General features: G+C 38.6%; 1 protein-coding gene across 2 annotated transcripts in view; it reads left to right on the top strand.

The window, feature by feature from the left end:
* Window positions 1–22,205, top strand: part of LOC131963143 (lysine-specific demethylase 6A-like) — a 40,819-nt gene that overhangs the window by 3,363 nt on the left and 15,251 nt on the right. Inside the window, exons 3-16 of one of the 2 annotated variants that reach the window (XM_059328294.1) lie at window positions 6,473–6,581; window positions 6,767–6,816; window positions 7,305–7,363; window positions 8,731–8,851; window positions 9,126–9,180; window positions 10,056–10,090; window positions 11,628–11,721; window positions 12,505–12,631; window positions 13,659–13,757; window positions 14,064–14,283; window positions 16,069–16,206; window positions 18,933–19,064; window positions 19,864–19,935; window positions 20,030–20,137. In XM_059328294.1, the coding sequence (XP_059184277.1) occupies window positions 6,473–6,581; window positions 6,767–6,816; window positions 7,305–7,363; window positions 8,731–8,851; window positions 9,126–9,180; window positions 10,056–10,090; window positions 11,628–11,721; window positions 12,505–12,631; window positions 13,659–13,757; window positions 14,064–14,283; window positions 16,069–16,206; window positions 18,933–19,064; window positions 19,864–19,935; window positions 20,030–20,137 (1,419 nt within the window). The remainder of the gene's footprint in view (window positions 1–6,472; window positions 6,582–6,766; window positions 6,817–7,304; window positions 7,364–8,730; window positions 8,852–9,125; window positions 9,181–10,055; window positions 10,091–11,627; window positions 11,722–12,504; window positions 12,632–13,658; window positions 13,758–14,063; window positions 14,284–16,068; window positions 16,207–18,932; window positions 19,065–19,863; window positions 19,936–20,029; window positions 20,138–22,205) is intronic. The other variant, XM_059328295.1, reaches the window with a different exon arrangement.

Genomic DNA, 22,205 nt, shown 5'->3' on the forward strand with positions numbered 1-22,205 from the left:
TGAAAACACTTGAATTTTATTATCCTGGCAGACACTGACCTAACTAAACAAATAAACAGGGCTCGTACTGGTGCTGGAAGAACTGAAACACTTTGATTTGAACATGTTGTTTTCAAGGTTTGAGGTATTGTTTGGATTTCCAATTAAGTGCTAAAAAATGCTTGAAATTTAGGTTGTATAGGATGCCAAGTCGACTTAAAAACGTGACACATTTTGAAATATGAAACCTTTGTTTTAATTTGTAAGCTTTCTCACTAAACACACAACCTTGGTTCCCAAAAAGCTGGGACGTTGTCTTGATCATAAATACATTGCTGATCCTCTTAGACATGTTTAATTGGAACCTTTAAAAAGACTGTGTATTTTAAACTTTAGTTTTTTTGGAAACATACACTCTGATTCTGTATTTCATGCATTCTGTTTTTATTTGCTTTACACAGTGTCCCAAACTCTTTTTGGAATCTTCTGTTTAATATGGGTTGTTTATAGCACAATAACTTTTACTTTATTGTGACACAGAATTTGAATGATCAGTATATTTTATTTACTGTATTTGCTGCATATAAATATGTAATTTACGAAAGCTGTACGGTGCTGGAAAAGCTTAAAAAATGCTTGAAAGTGCTTGAATTTGACTTAAGAAGTGATGTTGACAAAAGGAAAACAGTAGAGAAGTCTCAGCTCCTAGTTAACTTCCAATACAGATGTTAAATTGGAAAAAGAAGAGACAGGGCTGGTATTGAATATGCTAATACTCAGAGTTTGGGTATTGAATGAGGGATATGTTTCGGCAGCAGACAAAATAGCAACTATATTGCTGATATTAGACTATCAAAATGATTCAGAGTGCAGAATGACACATTATGAAAATTGCTGATTGTGAGCTTTATTGCGTAGGTCGACTATATTTATATGACATTTTTTAGTTTCTATTATTCCCCCAAGGCGAAGAAACCATAAGTTGTTGGTTTCTTAAAGAGACAGTTCACCCCAAAATAAAAAAACAACAACATATTTTTCCTCTTACCTTAAATGCTATTTATCAGTCTAGACTGTTTTGCTGTGAGTTGGAGATATAAGCTGTAGAGATTTCCATCTTCTCTTCAATATAGTGGAACATAATAAGAATACACACATTATTTTGTGCTTTTCAAGCTTTTTTAAGGTGCATTTTCAAGTTTTTCCAGCACCGTACAACTTTGGTAAAGTACATATTTATATGCACTACATACAGTATACAATATACTAATTATTATGTCAGATTGTTATTTAGATTGTTCAATAGAGCTACAGGTAAGAGGGAAGACGGGTCATTTTTATTTGAGGGTGTTCTGTACCTTTCAGAAAAAGAAAGCACATGTTCAGCTGTACTTAGCAACAATAACAGGTTTCTTTCTCTGTTCAGATTCCATGCTTGTGTTAGACACATTGAATCATTTAAAGTTTTCCTGTGCTCCCCTTGAACAATGGCTGATGGAAACAAAATGGCAAATGAACCAGAATTTGGCCACACAATTAACCTCAATTACATCTGACTGCAATGTGAGATATCCCGTGTTTGAGTCTGCTGCACGAACTGTCTCCTTTTGGCACATTTAGACATTTTTAGAGGTTTCCGCTCCTAGCGTATTAGTTTTGAGTGACTACCCTGTCTGGCACTTTGGCGGTCGTCGCTGCACTGTTGCTCTATCTACATGCAGATAACTGTGGGTTCAACTTTTCTGACAGAACTGGGTCACTGTATCATCACCAGCAACTAGGTGGCAATGACGTAAACTTAAGCAACTTAGAATAGGAAGACAGGAGATAAGCTTTCATGCAAGTGTCCTCTTATTTTTGTTTTCTCCACGTGAGAATGACTATTTTCACATCATCTGTTTTCGTTTTGCAGCAGGAAAGGATTGAGTTCATGATGGTGTTTCTGGTGCTACATTCAGGTGAAGTTTGCATGTTCTTGTTGGATTTCCTCCTGGTTAAGAGTGATAAGTTTGCAGGTTAGGTGTATATTTTGGACAGCTTTTGCATTGCCCTTGACGAAAGCAGTGCCAGGGTGCTGTGCTGCGTCTGACCTCTGCTCAGAAATAGTTGAGAGAGGTCATTTGCAGGGGACACTTTGTCCCACAGGGATTATTAAAGTATTACAGAATTTAAAAAGCAGTGGACCGTGAACAAAAAAATGACTTCCGTGCTCCGCTTATAAGTTGGCCAGCAAGCTCATTAGAAAAAAAAAAGTCTGTGTATTCTCGTTAATTAGATCATGCTGCAGATGTAGCATGAAACTGAAAACATTGTATTGCATGGACGCTCAGTGTTACCTCACTGCAAAAGATCCTAGTCAGGGCACACAAGCTGCAGGGACATACCTGGTGCATGAAAGCTAACAGGACCTGCAACACCATTGTATTACTTCATTCCTTCTTCTTGCAGTTTTCTAAATGATGTCTGCAGGTCAGGTGTATTCTGATGCTAATGGTAAATGCATTGTAGCAACCAGGATCAATTGTGACTACGTCTGCTTTTCAAAATAAGGTGTTAACGCAGAATACATACATATTATTTGGATTATACATATTTACACTTTGCTTTCTAGTCTCTAAATGCTCCTCTTACTTATTTAACCCATTGAAGCCTGGAAAGCGGATACGTCGTTTTGTAGTATTTGTATAAGCTCTCAAATACTTTTTGAATTTCATTTCTATCTGCTACAGAGGCTGAAAAATCTATTATTTAGTAGAAGCGTTGACACTTCTGTTGAATTTCCAGAAAAACTTCAGGTTTCAGGGGCTTATTTTAAAATCGCCCAGAGGTTTTAGAGGCGTTTCAGGCCTCAATGGGTTAAATAAGTTGCATTATCCTCAGTTGATCTGAAACGCTGAACATAAAACAAGCCTGAATTCGCTGTAGCTGCGACCACACATGTCAAATTTCCGCCCTCCTAGGGCAAAAGCTGTGGTCACCAAAGGGTGGGGGGAGTTTTTGAGAACCATCCAACCAACAGAGCGAAGTAAAGGTGCCGATCACATCTAACAAAAGGAGAGCGTAGTATCATGGGTATCGACAGGTACTTCGCACATCTGCAGTTTGTGGCTCATCCAGTTAACAAATTATGTTACAAATAGAAGTTACATCAGCAAAAGGACGCAGAAATTACATAAAGATCTTATGCTGGCAAGCAACAAACACAAATATTTTGTGTAATATTTGGTTTTTGAACTGCATTCTCTGGGAATGGAACAATCTACAGAAAAAACTTAAACTAGAAAGTCTGATATCAATCAATGAATTTAAAGCTACCATCAAGACTGTGGTGAAAGAGACGTGTGCTTGTTTTTCTTAATAAGGCTCATTATGTTTTAATATTGTGTTATATTGCACTTGTTTTATTGTAAATGTTGGTTTTTTTGGCACTTTTGTTGAGTTTTGGCTGCTATTTTGGCAAGGACTCTCTTGAAAAAGACATTCTGAATCTGAATGGGACTTCCTGGTTAAATAAAGATTAAAAAAATAAAAATTAAAAAATAAATAAATATATATATATATATATATATATATATTAGGTAGTCTAATGGCTGATAACGGTGTTTACACCATGTGTTGAAGTCTGTCTGAAAGGATGTGCATGTTGTCTAAGGTAACTTAAATATTATCTTAGATCTTGCCTGACCTCAAGAACAGTGATCGGTCATCTTTTTGCTTCTTCTTGACTGCTGATGGTGACAAAAACATTAAAGGAGGTGAAGAAAGGTTCAGTAATCTGCTGCAAAAGCCCTCTCTACTTCAAGCTCACCACAGACACAGCTCTCATGTACAGTGGATAAAAGAAGGTAAACGCTGCTCCTGCTCATAGTGAGATCTGTGAAATTGAGCTTCTTCAAAAACATGCAAAATCCTAACTTTAGATGTTGTGTTTACCAGCGACCACTCACAAGTTACTTGGAAATAAGTCATTCTGCATGAAAACACATAATGCATTTAGCATCTGTTTGTTTTAGTCTATCTCCCTTCTAGTTATGTAGTGTATGAAGTGTTTGCCGCTGAAACAACACAGCGTTAGTGAAGAGGACTAGTGTCTGACAGTTGCGTTTGTGTTGTCAAGCGAACGGTTGTGTTCAGTGTTCACGTCCATCACTCAAATCGCTCAGCTACGGTGAGTTTGTCACTATTTCTGTCCTGGTCTTTGTTTCTACTTCTGCAAGTTGTTCTTGCAAAAAAGCAATCATCATGTATCCTCACCCATGCTACTGTTGACCATGCAGTTGGAGTAAATAAGTTGTTGGAACGGCATCCTGGATCCTGTGTTTAAATGTGCTTTTTTTTTATCCTGTATATTGTTGCTATTTATTTTAAGTTCAATATTTTATTTCCTACCTCAGGCATTGTGATTTCCTTTATTTGTTAAAGAAAAGTACTGCTGTGTTATTATTTTTTCAATATAATAAGATTCAAACATTGAAGGTGTATACTGTGAGTTATAAAAAAATCGGTATCGGCCAGAATCGGCAGGTCAGGCTTTTTAAAAATCGGTGATCGGGCCAGAAAATTGCAATCGGTGCACCCCTAAAATAAATATATTTGATTATCTAAGTGCTTCTTGGCAATGAGGACACGACCCTTCGAAGGCAAATAGCATGCGTTCTCTATATTTTGGAGGTTGAAGGTGAGGGACAGTGTCAGTTTGCACCAAAGCATTCTTGCATTCACACACACAAACGACACACAACCTTGCAAACACTTGACCTCCATCTCCAAGTTTCCACCTCCTAGGGCGATGTCTGTGTGGCCGCCAAATAGTGGGGTATTTTTCTGGACCAACAGAGCGAGCTTTAAGAGCTGCTGGTTGCAGAGAGACGAGTTCTACTCTTCTGTATAAACTATGATGTAATTTATCAGTTTGACTTGCAGCTGCCTCTCTTTGGCTTTGAATAGCTGAACAGTAGTCCACATTTGGGGACCAGCTGAGCCCATCTTTGATGAGAAACTTAAGTGTGAGAGTGGGTCATTCTCAAGTTGGTTTGCCTCAGTGTGGGAAGTGACATGGACAATATGTGGTTGATTTCTTTTTGCAACTCAACTGGACTGAGTTTATCAAGGGCTCCTAACAGGGTTTCCATTGGTGCTGGTCCACGAGTCCTGGAAGATTTAAATGTTGCGGACAAATGGGATGAATTCCGGTCAAATTATCTGTGATTATCTATTTAGCTTAAAAACATTTGATAAACATGCTAAATTAAGAATAGAAGGTGAATGCCTTTTTATTGAAAAGGAGGTTACTTTTGCTCATATAAAATAATCAGACAATATTGAAGGACTCGGGGTTGGTGCCAAAACAATCTTCTGACTTTTACTATGTACCTGTTTTTATTGTTATGCATAAACCTGTCACTATAATTACTACATCAAGTAATCATTAGTCAGAATTGGTTGAATGCACAGGACAGATTTCCTCACGCGGATTAATTGCATAGCTATAACTTAGTAGTAGGAGTTATAATGGTGTTGCATGCCTGCACAGAGACTCTGTGAGTACAGTAGGTTAGAAAGAAAATGTGGTTAAATGTGTGTGGGGAAAAGTCCGTATGCACCATAGGGGTGTGCCATATCATATTGTTCACAATAATATTGGTATATTTTTTTTATGGTTAAAAAAAATGCATGTCATGATATTGGCAACGTTCCTACTTCTTGATGTAGTGGTTAAAGTTGTTTTAATCACAAAAAGCTACTTACTCCCTGTCACTAAACACATGCAGCTTTCAAAATAAGAGCACAGTGTGTTAAGAGAATCCACCGGAACCCATAAATGGTTATTTTTTCTTATTTTCTCATACTCAAAAGTCAAGAGTCATTTTTTTGTATTTGGCAACTGTTGAGATTTGCACTTCAAACTACATTTATTTATACAGACTAAAAATAAATCATATTTTCTATATCTTTTTTAGTATTTCCTAATATCGTCAATAATCGTTGTCGCAAAAATAGCCCGCAATACCGTGATATTCTTTTAGGGCCATATCGCCCACCCCTAATGCACCATATATGCTGTTGATACTGTGGACACCTTAAGCCTGTTGCTTTGCTGTACCTTGGTGAAATGCATTTAAAAACATTGGTATGGCCCTTTTAAGAATTTGTAGTGTGAAATACAGCTAACAGGCAGCACCTACTTCTGTATCTCTTTTTATTATCAGGGCAGGAAGATCTGTAATGGAAGTTTAAAAATAATGCCTTAAGCACAAGTCCTTATCTGCAACAAACCTCATTCCAGTCAGTTAGTCTAGGGCTGATATTTATCTGCCGAAGAGAATGCGTTCAGATTTAGGGAGCTGACGTCAGCCATGCTGTGACTTTCAAAAGTTCTCAATGATTTTCTCGCTCGGCCCCATCATGTTTCTTTTACTTTTGCATAATACAGACAAGTGCAACTTTCCCCCAACCTCTCTCAAGCACACAGTTGTTTTTGTCTTCTCCCCAGGCTGTCCGCTGCTACGATTCGCTGATCCTGAAGGCCGAGGGCAAAGTGGAGCCTGAGTTATTCTGCCAGCTCGGCCACTTCAACCTCCTCTTGGAGGATTACCCGAAAGGTGAGTAATCTCTCCTCTTCACCTGCGCTCGTGGAGTTTGCAGCATCATGTTTTCTTTCAGAGCGTCTAAGAACAGACACTTGGCTCCTTTCCAGCTTGACGTAAACGCTGACTGGCCACTTTTCCTCAGCGGTGTTGTGGTGACGTTGATAGATTCTCAGCTTCCCTCTTCCTTTTCATTACAGCATTATCGGCATACCAGAGGTACTACAGTTTACAGTCAGACTACTGGAAGGTAAGGCACACAAACACACACACACACACACACACACACACACACACACACACACGTCTGCATGCATGCTTTCTCTTTCAATTACTGATACTCTCACTCTCTGTCAATTACACAAACACACACACACACACACACACACATACACACCTTTCTTTCCTTCTTACACATTCACTAGGTCACGAACAGGAAACATGTATGGTCTCAGGTTGGTTACGTGCTGGAGTAACATGCGGTTTCAAGTTTCATGTCTGAGTCATTTTGTGCTTCTTTCCTGTTTATTTGACACTTTGCGGTGAGACTGATAACTAATTGTTGGTTTTACTGATTACTGAAGCATGTAGCCGAAAGGTTATGTACACATAAGATGTTTACAGTTACAGAGATATTTGATTACATTGTGAAGTGTGTATTAGGTTTCTTTGCTGGTCTTATAAATGTGTGTAATCTTTTTATCATAATGACCCTGCACCTCTCTCCATCCCACCCAGAATGCTGCCTTTCTGTATGGCCTGGGAATGGTCTACTTCCACTATAATGCCTTTCAGTGGTGAGTAATAACTTGTGTTTATTTAATTTGCATAGAAAAAAATCAAAGTTCAAGCAGTTTGGTTTAGGCCTTGAGTCACTAGGGAAATTATTGTCAAATATGTGAATTTGAGCCAGACAGATATATGGGGTGACAGATATTATTGGCCTATCAAAGCCCTATCGGTATTGGTTTGTATGCTATCTGATATGTGCCGTTAAGAAAAGTTTTTTTACACAATATAAAATGCATTAATGATGTTTATTTGGCTATTTATTTATTTTATCAGTTATCATTCATAGAATTGGTTGACAATGTATAATAATGCATAACAATATATATTTTTTTTTCTGTTTGAGAAGGTAGCTCTCTGGGAACATTTTGCAGAGTGATTTTTTAAAAAATCTGCACAATCCACATAAAAAGTCTATTTTCATTCCAAAAATGATTATATCAGCCACCATAATGATTATTGATGGGTTTTTTGATTGTGCATCGATTTTTCATTACTCTGCAGTTACTCTCTCGAGCATTAAATTTGATGAAATCGTAAAAAAAGTATACATTGTTATATATTATTATTGTGTAATTATTGTATTATTATTGTATAAATATGTATTACTATACATTGTCAACCAATTCTATAAATAATAAATAGGAAAATAACTAATAGCCAAATAAACATCATTACTGATCAGTTTCAGTCAATTGTGGAAATTAAAAATACAAACCAAAAATTGACAACACCATTTCTAAATCACGCCAAGCATTTCCTGCATATACACTGATGCCTTTGCTAATATTGGTCGATAATATCCGTCAACCGATTTATCTGTCAGACTCTAATTAGTTCAAACAAACTCCCGTGTTCTGCAAGTAAAATAACCGTTTTTAAGGAGCCTGGTGGCTTTGAGGGAGATAGAGAACCAGAACGGCAGAAGCCAAGGACATAGTGCTCGCCTGCAACGTTTTTCTTAGCAAGAGCTGCATGTCGACATTTCAGCCGCCACAAGAAAAGCAAATAAAGCTTGCATTGGTTTGCGTTGCAGTATTAGTTTATTCAGCTGCCGTCGGATTGTGAAGCAAGCACAGCAAAACAAGTAAATAACAAATGGAGTGCTTTCTCAGTTACTGTGGAAGGAACATCTTTAGTATTCAGTTCGAGATAGCACACATGCAGCGTGACTTGAATGAGGCTGACTCAGGGCAGAAGAATGTTCTGTGTCTTAGGTTGTTTTCACACCTGTTGTTCACTTCTTTTTGTCCAGAACAGATACTGTCAGTTGAGCTGCTCCTCTGCAATTTAGGTTGATCATATATGTTCTTATTTTTTTTTTTAAGCCTGCTCTTCCTTGTTCTCCTCATCATGTTTTCTGTTGGTCCCACAGGGCGATCAAAGCATTCCAGGAGGTGCTGTACATTGACCCAGGGTTCTCCCGGGCCAAGGAGATCCACCTGCGCCTGGGTCTCATGTTCAAGGTTAACACAGACTACGAGTCAAGCCTAAAGGTAGGCCCATCCCTCAGTTTTAACACACTCCAGGGTTAGAATAACGTGTGTGTTTTATACCAGGTAGAGCATATGTGAGATTGTTTAATTTAATTCTCATTTACAAATGTGTTTACTGTGGCTGGAACAATGTACATTGAATGGAATCAGGAGAAAAGCATCTCATGTCAGTTATTTCAGCATCGTATGTTGACTGCATAGGAAAGTGGGAAATATAATGTACAATAGATGGAATAAAATATGTTTTTACTGATTTCTACACGTCTCATTTCAGCATTTTCAGCTGGCTTTGATTGACTCCAACCCCTGCACTTTGTCCAAAGCTGAAAGTAAGCACCTTTATCATTTCTATTATTTATTTATTTATTTAAAAAATCAGATATTTTATTTATTTATAATGCATTAATGCATTTCATTGAAAAAACTTTTCTTTCTTTCTTTTTTTGCCAATACAATTGTAAAAAAAATGTAAAAAATCAAACCTGTTTGGACCATTTCTATTAGAATCTATCAGAATCCTTTTTATTGCCAAATACGTTACAAGTACCTCAGTGATAAAACAAAAAATATGGAGTTATTAAACGAGGAAAGGAGCTGTGCCAACAGGAATGTTGTGTATATATCCAAACTAAAGCCATTCTCCACTCACAATAAATAATAATAATAAATGATGCTGGAGCGGTAAAGTCCTCTGCATCCTCTCAGCCTACAAAGAAAACAGCAGCAGTGAAACTGAAACATGGTGTTGTGTTCACTGGCTGTTAGATTAAGGTTCAGCACCGGCATTATTTGATATGCCACTGCCATCTCATCTCTCACTGTTTGCCTTCGCCTCGTTGTGTCCCCCTCATTCCTGTTCTCAAACACACACACACACACACACACATAGCAAGGGCAGCCCCTGTCTTTCTTCCCCTCTCTCTCTCCTCTCCCTCCCTCCCTCCCTCCTCTCTCTCTCCCTCCATCTGCTGAGAGTCACTCAGGCAGCTTAGATCAGACACTGCAGCGCTCCAGACAAAGGAAGGTGCCGCCAGGAGCACAGCTACCTATCTGGTCTGTTACACTTAGCGTAGACAGGCAACCTTGGGCTCCTGACATCTATTGACTACTTTCCAAAGACTTAAGGAGGACGAACTCTCTGTAACCTTTTTGTTCAATGCTAAATTACCTCTAACATGTTTCCTTTCCCTTTCCTTTTTTACAGTTCAGTTCCACATTGCTCATTTGTATGAGATTCAGGTAAGTGCTTGCTTTTATTTAACCCATGCTTTTCTCCCAAGGACACATTTGTTTCTGTCATTTGTAATTGTGAAAATAAGATGCTGTTAAATCTCAGGAGTTCTGAATGCAGGGGAAAGCCCTGTATTTTTTTTTTTTTTTTTTAGTATTTTGATCCAGGTGCTGACAAATTAAGGAGGGAGCTAGTGCGTGAGTGGGTGGGTGGCATGCGGGGAGGGGATAGGAGATTACTCTCAGCCGATCGGCGGGGTTGCCACGGAAACAAGAAAGTCTGTCTCCCCCTCTTTTGTATGCTGGTGGTCTCTCTTTGCGCTCTCTCTCTTTATGTTGGTTTCAGTAGAGAAGTACAGTAGCTGGTGCCAGCTCTGGGAGTAGCAGCAGCAGCGCTTCACGACTAATGTGGTTTATTTTTGTGCTGTGTCAGAAAGCAACGCTGCAGTGGAAGCGTGCTGCCATTTAGTAGCACATCTTAGGATGCAAACTGAAAGAAAAATGACGGAATTTTAGTAGGGCAACCCGGGAGTTAGCATCACCAAGGGGTCTATTGAGGATTCCCCTACGGGATTTTGGATCATTGAAAATAATCTCTGTGGCAAACACATGTTTCTAATGCTGATGACTTTTGTGCAGCAGGATAATTATCACAAATTAACACCACTTTTGTGATGTTTGAATGCAGCCGTCAGAAGCAAAAAGCTCACTTTATGCTATAGTTGCATGACTTGAGCATCACTACCAACGCTTTCAGACAAGCTAACCAGCCATTTGACAAGCTAGTGAAACCGTAGCCTAATAAATACTTTACTAACCTAATCTACAAGACTTTGCCAGAGCACTGAAAAACCAGACTAAAGGCTGTGAGGCGGACGACTCAGAGAGTTCCTGTCGGTGTCCAGCGTGATGACGTTTAATGTCCCGGACAACCACTGTAGTCTCATTTAGCCACTTGTTAGCAACCGCCTTTTAACGACACGTAAAAACGAGGTATTCACGAATGTATTTTATGTCGTACAACAAAACGCGAACATCTTTTCAGCCTCTGATAACCACAGACCTTATTTCAGGCTTCTAAATATCAACCCTTTCAAATCCTCATTGAGTTTAACCCATTGACGCCCTAAAACTGCCTGTAAAACCTCTGGGCGATTTTAAAATAAGCCCCTAAAACCTGAAGTTTTTCTGGAAATTCAACAGAAGTGTCAACTCTTCCTACTAAATAATAGATTTTTCAGCCTCTGTAGCAGATAGAAATGAAATTCAAAAAGTATTTGAGAGCTTATACAAATACTACAAAACGACGTATCCGCTTTCCAGACTTCAATGGGTTAAGAGGATAGACCCTAACATGTTAACTTAGTTCCTGGTTTAAGAACTCATTCCTGTGGAGAGCTATTTGCAGGAGTGTCGAGACGACTTCACTCTAAGTAACTTGTCTTTGATTGTCTCCCATCACTTCCCTTTCTCTACCCTCCTCTCTCCCACTGCTCTCTTTGACCCTGGTTTATTCCTCTCTGCCCTCCCACTACCTCATATCCAGAAGAGATACCGGGCTGCCAAGGAGGCCTATGAGAGCCTCCTGCAGACGGAGGATCTTCCTGCACAGGTGAAGGCCACTACCCTGCAGCAGCTAGGTAAGACGGTGCACACAGCCATGTATTTGTAGGGGAACTCCACTCACCCCAGTTTCTCCTCAGTCCCAACATGGTATTGGTGCTACATGTCATTAAAATTGCTGCACCTATAAAATAAGTTGAAAGTTTGTCTTTTATTTGTTTTTGTTGTTGTTTTTAGCTCTATTAACATTTAATAATTAAACCTTTCCTTTTAGAAAAAGTATGGTGTTGCTAATCTTCTATTTTATCATTTACTGTTTTTGAAATTTGAATTTGAAGTTTATTTTATTTATTTTTTTAAATGTAAAACATCTTTTGAATTTTTTTTTTTTAATTTTCAAATGTATTTTAATGATTTATTCCATGTTTTTAAACTCGGATTTTTCACGTCACTACTACTTTTTCTTTTATTTAATTTAAATTTAAATTTAAATGTTTCTTTAATGCTTTCCTTTTGTTATTTCACACTTAACTGTATTTTTATTTCATTTTATTTTTTCCTTAATTTTTTGTAATTGTATTTTTTAATGACTTGCTATTTTTTAATATAATTCTTTTTTTCATATTTTTTAAAATGTATTTCTGCAGTTGTTTATGGTGGTGGTGAAGTATTTTTTGTGAATTTAATAATCACCATTACAATCTATCTCTCCATGTATAGCTGGAGCTTTGAAATGTAAAAAAACAAAACAACTGAGCTGCTGATCAGTGTATGCCCTGGACATTTCCATGAACAAAACTGACTGTTTTTGTCAGAGAGATGAGAAACAGTGGCTGATTAATGGCATTAATGTGTCACAGGCTGGATGCATCACACAGTGGAGCAGCTCGGGGACAGAGCCACGAGGGACAGCTATGCCATCCAGTGTCTGCAGAAATCTCTGGAGGCCGACCCAAACTCCGGACAGTCCTGGTACTTCCTTGGCAGGTTCGTTGCACACGCATTCACAGCATGACAAGAGGATGGGATCAAGCTTGGCAGGACTTATGGAAAAAGCTAAATAAAAACAGGGAAGATGAAACCATGAAAACCTAGTGAACTAGGTTACTGGCAAAGAGAATTACTCGAACATATCAATATATTGGACATGGCTCATTTCCCACTGTGGCACAGGATAAGTTGATAGAACGTGTTCATACTAACACTACAGATATGATGAATTCTTATTTTTCCCTCTCTGCCTGAGCCAATCTGTTACTACCAGGATGAGTCAGTGCCTCTTTTAATTGATTAGGAGATGCTATGTAAACAGCCTGCACTTCAGTCCAAGTTTTGCACATTTTTTTGTCACTTGCCTGTTGGTCTCAGCCAAGTTATTCATGTCTTCCCAGTTCCACTGAGGAGCACAGAATTGAATGTTTTTTTTACAGCACCTGGTCGGTGCAAACAGTTTGTGTCGGGTGAAATGTTTAAATGTTGATCCGTTTTGATGAAATATCACAATTTTGAAGCCAAGATTTGGTTATTTGTCCTGACTTTACCATTTATCACACATGATTCGATCAAGGATTGCCAGAAATAAAATAAAAGTATTTTTTTCTGGTTGCAGAGTGTAGAAGTTCAATGTAGGCATATATTAAGTGGTTAAAATGAGCCCTTCCTTCACGATATTAAAATGCCTCTCACATAAATGCATAAAAAATAATAATACAATAATATATTGGGAATATATAAATCAATCTGAATAGGTCCATTCTGCATAATGAGTACTTTTGATACTTTAAGTACATTTTGATGCTGATACTTTTGTACTTTTACTTCAGTAATTGATCTAAATACTTCTTCCACCACTGAAATGGCATTTAAAAACTTCATGTTGCATGCAGCCTGAAACAGAAAAATCACAAATAATGTGTAGAAAGAAGCTCTATGTCTTAGTTTTTCCAACTCCTATCATTTCCATAAATGTTTTCTATGTCTGTAGCACAACTCTTACAGCCTGTGTCTCCTGCAGGTGCTACTCTAGTATTGGGAAGGTCCAGGACGCCTTCATCTCCTATCGGCAATCCATAGACAAATCAGAGGCCAGTGCAGATACCTGGTGCTCTATAGGGTAAGGGCCGAGGCTGCAGTTATCTTCTCTTTTAACCGTGCACGCTTCTATACAGTAGATGTGATCAAATAAAAGCATGCAAGCACACCTTTTATGTTTCTGAATGGACTTTTTGGAGTGACTTGTTTTTTTTTTTCTCAACTGTTTTCCAAATCTATCCACCCGTCCTACCTTCACTTTCCCAATCCAATCACTTTATTATCTCCTACACTTCCCTCGTCCTTTGCATCAATTCCTCCTCATTTTCACCCCCGTCTCCTCGTCATCGCCTCCCCGTTCTCCTCTCCCCCTCCTCCTCCTCCTCAGGGTGTTGTACCAGCAGCAGAACCAGCCGATGGACGCTCTGCAGGCGTACATCTGCGCCGTGCAACTGGACCACAGCCACGCCGCCGCCTGGATGGACCTGGGCACGCTGTACGAGTCCTGCAACCAGCCGCACGACGCCATCAAGTGCTACATCAACGCCACACGCAGCAAGGGCTGCACCAACACCACCGCGCTAACACACCGCATCAAATGCCTGCAGGTGGGTGGAGAGAGGAATGTAAAGCAAGAGGTTGCCGTCCAGTGGCTGTTTGGAAGAAGATGTTTTAGCATAGAGACGTTTAAAATGCAGTTGTCTGCCAGCAACAGCGTTGGGGATGTCCCAATGGATTCAGTGAGGCAGCTTAGCCTGCATCACAGCTTTTCTTTAATATTTTGTAGCGTACTTGAGATAAAAGTGCCCAGAGATGCTCACATGCTGTCATATGATTAATAGAAACGGCTTGCTGCTGTTTATCTAATTTGCACGCTCTGCAGGTCACTCATTCACAACGCTGTCGACTTCCAGTGTTTTAATAGAGATCAATTGGGCGTATGAGGCAGCTGGCGTACCCGGACTAACTAAGATTCGTCCAAAAATGCCTGGATCAGTTCGGGACATCCCTAATTCAAACTGCTGGTTTATTTGTTCATGCTGCTCTGGGCCTCACTCGCTTTAACCAGTTTCACCAAAAAGCTGTTTGGTGACTCTTGTGCGTGTTGTGGGCAGAGAAGATGCAAAATGTAGCCGAAGAAAATAACACTTGCAGAACTCTGACTCTGAGGAGAGTTTTCTCATTATGTAACTTAAAATGCATGTACAGAGATGAGAAGTGCATGCTGATGGTTGGCTCCCTCAGCAGCATCCTCTTTTTCTTAACCCTTATACAGTTAAAACATCACGTCCGTGAGTACAGGGAGTAAAGGACAGGGCTTCTTACAGTTTCCTCTCCGGCCTTTTGCTGCTCTTTTTTCTAGCATCCCTGTGCAGCCACAGAATAAGTCAATGTATTATTCCACAGGGATGTGATTTTAGAGTATCCTATCTGGCACAAAGGAAACTTTTGAACCCTGTGGAGCTGAAACCCTACGGGGGAAATGCCTGATTTTACACCTCCTATCTTTCAAGATCTTAACTCATTCCTGGCTGATGGCTAGTAGCTCCTTAGTGGAGCCTAAAAGGGTCATTCCATACCAACTCACTTAAACCTGGTTATGGATTTTTATTCTAGGCCTCACCAATTGATTCATTTTTCACTGGACTGGTTATGAGCCCACTAAAACAAATAAATACAAATCATTTTTTACCCAAAATGAAAACTTAAATTTTGGGACAGTTTTCAGTTTCTTGCAACTTTTTCTAACAAGATATTTTGATCGTAGATATTTATCAGGAAGTATCACTTTAATTAAGTTTATTTTATGATGGGAAAGTGTTAAAATTCAATGTTATTATGAACTGTGAGGTTTTGGTGAGTTTGTGTGGCATGACCCTTTTTTTTTCTGAAAAGCACAATACAACAGAAAAAAAATCAAAATGTTTCAAATTTTAAGGATTATTATCCCTTTTGAGACGGATTGGTTCATGGGGAAGCGACTCAAACATCCAAAGATTTAACAACCGGGGTTCTAACAAATCCCCATATCTCATGTGTTAATTTATTCATCTTTTGTCCAAGCAGTGTCATTTTACATATGCATGAAGGAATGTTACATTTCCACCAGTTATGTTAGCATAAATTCATGGCATTAAGACAAGCTCAGAGGCTTGTTTTAATGGAATATTGTGACTGTTACCTCCTTGTGTGCTTCATGCAGTACAGGTGTGTTAGCCAGCCAAAGACACAAGTTTGCATATCCAGCCTAGCTTCACTTGTGTTATAACCTCTTTACCTATTTACCATTGCTGATCATTTCCTTGTTTTGAGGTCATCGTTTTTTTTCTCCCAAAAAAGCCTTGTGTTTTATTATTTTTTTTGTTTTTTCACGTCGTTTTCCATTCCCCTAGGCTCAGTTGAGTAACCCCCAGCTCAGTAGCCTACAGGGTAAAAGTAAAATGCTCCCTCTTATTGAGGAGGCATGGAGTCTACCAATCCCAGCTGAGCTAACCTCCAGGCAGGGAGGCCTGAGCAGTGCACCACAGCAGGTGAGAGACCAGATAGAGCAACTTACACCTCCCCTCCCACCCCACTCCCCTCCCTTTCCCTTTAAGTGCACACTCAGACACATAGGCACTGCAACACATAATGTACGCACAGACAGGTCAACACATGCGCATGCACTGTTGTCCATACTGGTGGGTAACACTTGAGCTTCACCTTCTGCACCGTGTGAACGCAGATGTCTAAAGAAGCCGAGAAAGAAAAATCCTCCGACGAGAAGCATTTCTTTACTCCGCTGACTGGAGACCTTCACTTCATTAACCCATTGACGCCTAAAACTTCCTGTAAAACCTCTGGGCGATTTTAAAATAAGCCCCTAAAACCTGAAGTTTTTCTGGAAATTCAACAGAAGTGTCAACGCTTCTACTAAATAATGGATTTTTCAGCCTCTGTAGCAGGTAGAAATGAAATTCCAAAAGTATTTGAGAGCTTATACAAATACTACAAAACGACATATCCGCTTTCCAGGCTTCAATGGGTTAATTGGACAACAACATTAACACCATCACTGTAGTTCAAGTCGGCCGCTTTATGGCATCTGTTTTATATGAGGAGGGGTCCAGCCAAGTGTTACCCAGCCCTGCACTCCCTTTCTTCTCCACAGCACAGTCGTCACTCGGCTTCACCCATCACGCTCAGCTCAATAAACCAAAAAAATCAACAAAAAGCACTTGTGCTAATTCTTTCCCATGCAATTTCTCCTTCTATTAATCCTGTTTTTTTTAATCTAATGTGGTATTCAGAATCAGGATTACTCCCCACCCCCCCCACCCCTTCCTCCCCTGCAGTTCATTTACAAATCCACTGTTAGGTGTTGAACCTGCACCACGCTGCTGTTTTGCTCTTAATCTGCTTTGCTTTCGAGCGGGAGAGATTGCCTTTCTGACAGATTAAAGTGCTCTAATTCCAAGTCAAGTGGCTGTGTTTATAATAATTCTCACACTCATTGACATTTTGGCTTTTTTGACCCTGCCCCAGTGTGATCGGTGAGGTCGTGCTGCCGTGTAGAGAACACCCCGGCTTCCCATTGGCTCTGTCCATCTTCCTCCCCTTTCAGTAGTTGACCTTAGATGTCCTGCAGCTGCTCACAAAGCCCCAGCAGCGCCCCCTAGTGTTTCATTACCACTTCACTCATTCATGCCCATCAGACGGTAGATGCGAGTAGTTCTGTCGTGTCCATGTTTGTGTGTCGTGTTATTGACTTCTAGCAATACAGTATGTCGATTTTATTGGATTTGACTTGGTGAGAGTCAATTCACTGTGTGTTCCAGTGTGAATGGGGACATTTCTGATGGACAGTTTTCAATGAGTCAGATGAGACTTTATTCACAGCGTTTCTTTTTTTGGCCTACAGAAAGCTTTTTTTCACTCACACTTTCTAATACCCATCATTATAAAATATTAAACCTATTGAATGAAACTTTAGTTCAAATTATAGTTAATATTGTTAACTAATAACTAGTAAATATGCTATAATTTATGTTATTTAACCCTTATGTTATGCCCCTAAAAAATGTATGTATGATAAAATACATGTATTTTAAATAATGCCTGGTTTTATAGTTTCTGTCTGTTCAAATATCATTTTAAATTGTGATATTTTTTCAAAATCACTTTATTATACATGTCTCATTTAAAATTTAGCCAAAAATAAACCGGTTACACTGACTAGATCCGGTAAAAAAAACAAAACATAAAATTCTGCCTTCCTCAGGTAAAAATGTAAAAAGTTGAATTAATATAGCATCTGGAGCTTGCATTCTTTTTAATGTTGTATGGCATCAAATCAGTGTTATATTGCACTAGAGACCGTAAAAATTACTATGAACTGTAGTTTTACTTGAATTTAATTGAACTGGAAAACCAAGAAGGTGTAAGAAAAGGAGATAAATACGAAGAAAATGATGTTATTATGATTAATATTCATTAAAGTATGTAATTATATGAAATAAAAATATATAGGATAAAAGTAACTTAAAATGTAATCGGTAAAAAGTGAAGATAATTTGCTTAATAATGATGGTTATTCAAAAGTGTAACCCTACTTTCTGTTGTCTATTTTCTTATGAAACTGCTGCTAAATAAAAGCACCAGTGAGGTTTTCAGTCACATCTGGCTCATGGGCTCCTCAGATTTGACAGTAAGGCTGTCAGTGTGTGGACTGTGTTGTCACCTTTCGCTTTAAAAGCTTCCTTTGTACCTTTCCACATGTGCAGCCGTCTGAAAATGCAAGAAAAGATGCATAGACTGGCTGTGAATTTTCTATTAAGAGTAACACTGAGGGATGCAGGTGTTGATGTGCAGCAGTAGCAGGAGAAGTGCCCGGGGCTGCTGTTGCCCTATGAAGTAACACCTTCAGATACACAAGACTGTTTTTGCTCTACATGTCCTGTTTGTTTGTCTAAGCGCCAACACAGAATCACAGTTTTGCTCTCCTTTTTCTCTCTTTTTCTTATTCTCCATCCCTTGCTTTGCTTTGACCTCTCCCTCTTGCCGTACTATGTTTTCTCCCCTTTGCTGCTTGATAAAATAAACACGCTTGATTGCTTTTTTAAATTTTATTTTCCGTGCTTTCTTTCCTCTCTACCCCCTCCTGTCCTCCATGACCTTTTTTTTTTTTTACGCCCTCCCATTTGCTTCCTCCTTACATTTCTTTTGCTTCCCTCTGCCTGCGCTCCCGCCACCCCCCATCCCCCCCCCTCCCCTCCAGGCTTGTAAGCCCAATCACAGTGCAGAGGGCGGGGGCTCGGGTCAGTCTCTGCCCCCTCACGCGGGGCCGCTGGGCCAGGCAGAGGACCAGTCCTGTGCAGCCAAGAGGAGGAGAGCCTCGAGCCCTGGCAAGGTAAATACCAACCTGGCATCATGATATAACTGCTGCTTTTCATCAGTCAAAATGGACACGATAGTTTTATTCTGGGCTCAGTATATTGTTGTTTACATGCGTGACTTTTTGTGCTTTTTTGTGTTGTGTTTAACCCATTGACGCCTAAAACGCCTGTAAAACCTCTGGGCGATTTTAAAATAAGCCCCTAAAACCTGAAGTTTTTCTGGAACAGACAGCGTTAACAGAAGTGTTAATGCTTCCTACTAAATAATAATAATAATAATAATTTTTCAGCCTCTGTAGCAGATAGAAATTAAATTCAAAACGTATTTGAGAGCTTATACAAATACTGCAAAACGACGTATCCGCTTTCCAGGCTTCAATGGGTTAAAGTAAGGCTGCAAATTTTTGACAGGCAGTACGATTTGCCATTGGCATGATTAGCCATTCCAGCTGTTTATGTGTTATTTTAATAATAAAATAATATAATACATACGGTTTATCTCAGTGCAGTTTTTGTTAACAGAGACTGAAAGTTAATTTTATGTTTTGATTGTAGTTAATTTATTTATCTAGGATATTTTAATATTTCTTTTCCACATTTTAAATCCAATGTTTAATATTCTCAAGATTTAAAAGTTAATTTCTGTGGAAAAGGATGTACTTATTAGGCTCTAATATAGTTATAAAACTAAAATAAGATTAATAGAATGATTTTATCGTGATAGTTTCTGGGAAAATATATCGTCCTAAAAAATGTGTTATTGTGACAGGCCTACTTGCATGATATATTTTAATTTGATCATGTGTTTTTCAGGCTGATTCCTGGGTCAGTAGCCCGCCACAGCAGCCAGTTCCAAACTGGTACCTCTCCCCGCAGAAATTACAGGTTTGTTATATTTTTTTCATCTCATTTTTCCTTTATTTTCATATATCTTATATCTCTTTAATGCAAGCTCTTTTCGTTGCCGTCTTGTCTTCAGGTGCTGGAACAGTTGCGAAGTAACCGGGCCATCCTGAAGCCCCCACAGCTTCAGATGTTGGGACAGCTGGAGGCTCAGCTCGCTATGATGCAGCAACATCAACACCAGGTAAAAAACTCCACTGTCTAAATAAAATCCCACACATCAGACATGGATCAGACATTAACACATGCCAGACAATGATTGGAGAGAAGCACTTCCTGCACTCAAAGTAACCCTTTATACCGGATGGGATGTTTGCGTGTATATACCTTTAAGGCCGGGAGAGGCCAGTATTATTGACAATGAATCCAACAATGACCCAAACTATAATGTGCCTACAGACCCGCTGATGTTTGATGTTTTAAAATATATTAATGTACTTTAGGGCAAAGGCAATTATTTACAGTTAAAGTTAAGGGTTTAAGCTGTCAGATGTTTTTATTTCATGTCTCTATCTGCTACAGAGGCAGAGAAATACATTATTTAGAAAACAACATTCTGGGTAGTTTTTCCAGAAAACCCTCAGGTTTTAGGAGGTTGTTTTCCCACAATGCTGATGTTTTAGAAGGTGATTTTCTCTGTGGACTCAATAGCCAAAAATCACAGGAGAACTCCAAGGCACTCTGTTTTAAACAATCACAATGCCTTTATTGTAATGGCAGAGTTGTGTTTCGACATCAAGGTTTCGTCAGGAAGTCAAAGAAAACATCCCGGATGATGACTTGATGCCAAAGTCTGTCAAAACATAAATGTGCTTTTACAATGAAGGCTTTTTATTGTTAGGAAGTGAGTGTTTTCTGCACCCATAAACACCTGCAATAACTATTTTTTTTACATGTATGCATTATTATCAACGTTTCAGTTTGCCAAGCATTCTATGCACCACATCACATCAACGGTCCAGCTCGCTGAATGCTTAATCTACACTTAGTAGAACAAATAAACTCACTAATCCAGAGTATGTAAACACTACATGATGTTTGATCCGACAGTATTATTCTGACCTGGTTTGCGTAAGTCAGATTCTTTTCATGGTGTGTTGTGGCATGTGATTGTGTTCATCCGTTGTGGTTTGGCACATAATAGAATACAAGTAAGAGCAGGAAACTTTGACTGGTAAGAATGCGTGTTTTCCTAACCGAATTTTCTGGGTGGTGGAGCTCACCTATCCGGTTCACCAACCAAGTCTAAACAAGCATAATACATGACATGATGATCATTTTCAAGTTGTTGAAGAAAATGTTGATGCCCTTAAGTACACTCAGACTTACAGTATCGTAGTATTTCACTGTATATTGAATCAAAACCTATGTATCATGGTATGTATCAAGGTTATTATAGTTAACGAAAACTAACGAAATAACGAAAACTAGAATTGAAAAAACATTTTCGTTAACTGAAATAAAAATGAAAACGAACGTTTTTAAAAAACGATAACTAACTGAAACTGTATTTTGTGGTTCTAAAACTAACTAAAATTATAGTGAAAATGTCCTTAGTTTTCATTTTTTTCATACGTAAACCTTTTTGGTCGATATGAAATCTATTTCATCTATCTGGTTTTATGACTTAATAAACTTATTGGGGCTGAGATGGATCAGACAAAGAAAATAAAGGAAACATTTATTGTGACCTTATTGAATCTGGCACCCAACAAATACCCCATTACAAAAAAACTAAAACTAATAAAAACTAAACTAAAACTAAGCATTTTCCAAAAAATAAAACTAATCAAAACTAGCAAACTCACTCTAAAAACGAACTAAAACTAACTGAATTTGAAAACAAAAATTGACAATGAAATTAACCCATAAGAACCCAGACCCAGTTATCCTTAAAGGATGTGTTCTATAAGTGGACCACATAGAACACATTTCTGATGTTTTTAAAAAAAATACTACCTCTAAATGTCAAAGATCTATGATGTGACATAAATGTTACAATGGGCGTTTATGGTATTTATGTTTATGATATTTCTTATTTTAAAATAGAAAAAAACTAGACACATTTTCTGCTTACAGAGACACAAATTTGCCTTTTTATTTTGCATCTCGATAACATTTATCCAAATTGTGACTTTAATTTGTTCAGGAAATATGGTCAGAACAAGTTAAATGCAACACAGGACACAATTATTAATGGATTAGAATCGTTAAATGGGTTTAAACTTAGACTTGTCGCAAAAAATAAGCTT

Source organism: Centropristis striata, chromosome 24, assembly GCF_030273125.1.
Source record: "Centropristis striata isolate RG_2023a ecotype Rhode Island chromosome 24, C.striata_1.0, whole genome shotgun sequence".
In the NCBI taxonomy this organism is placed as follows: domain Eukaryota; kingdom Metazoa; phylum Chordata; class Actinopteri; order Perciformes; family Serranidae; genus Centropristis; species Centropristis striata.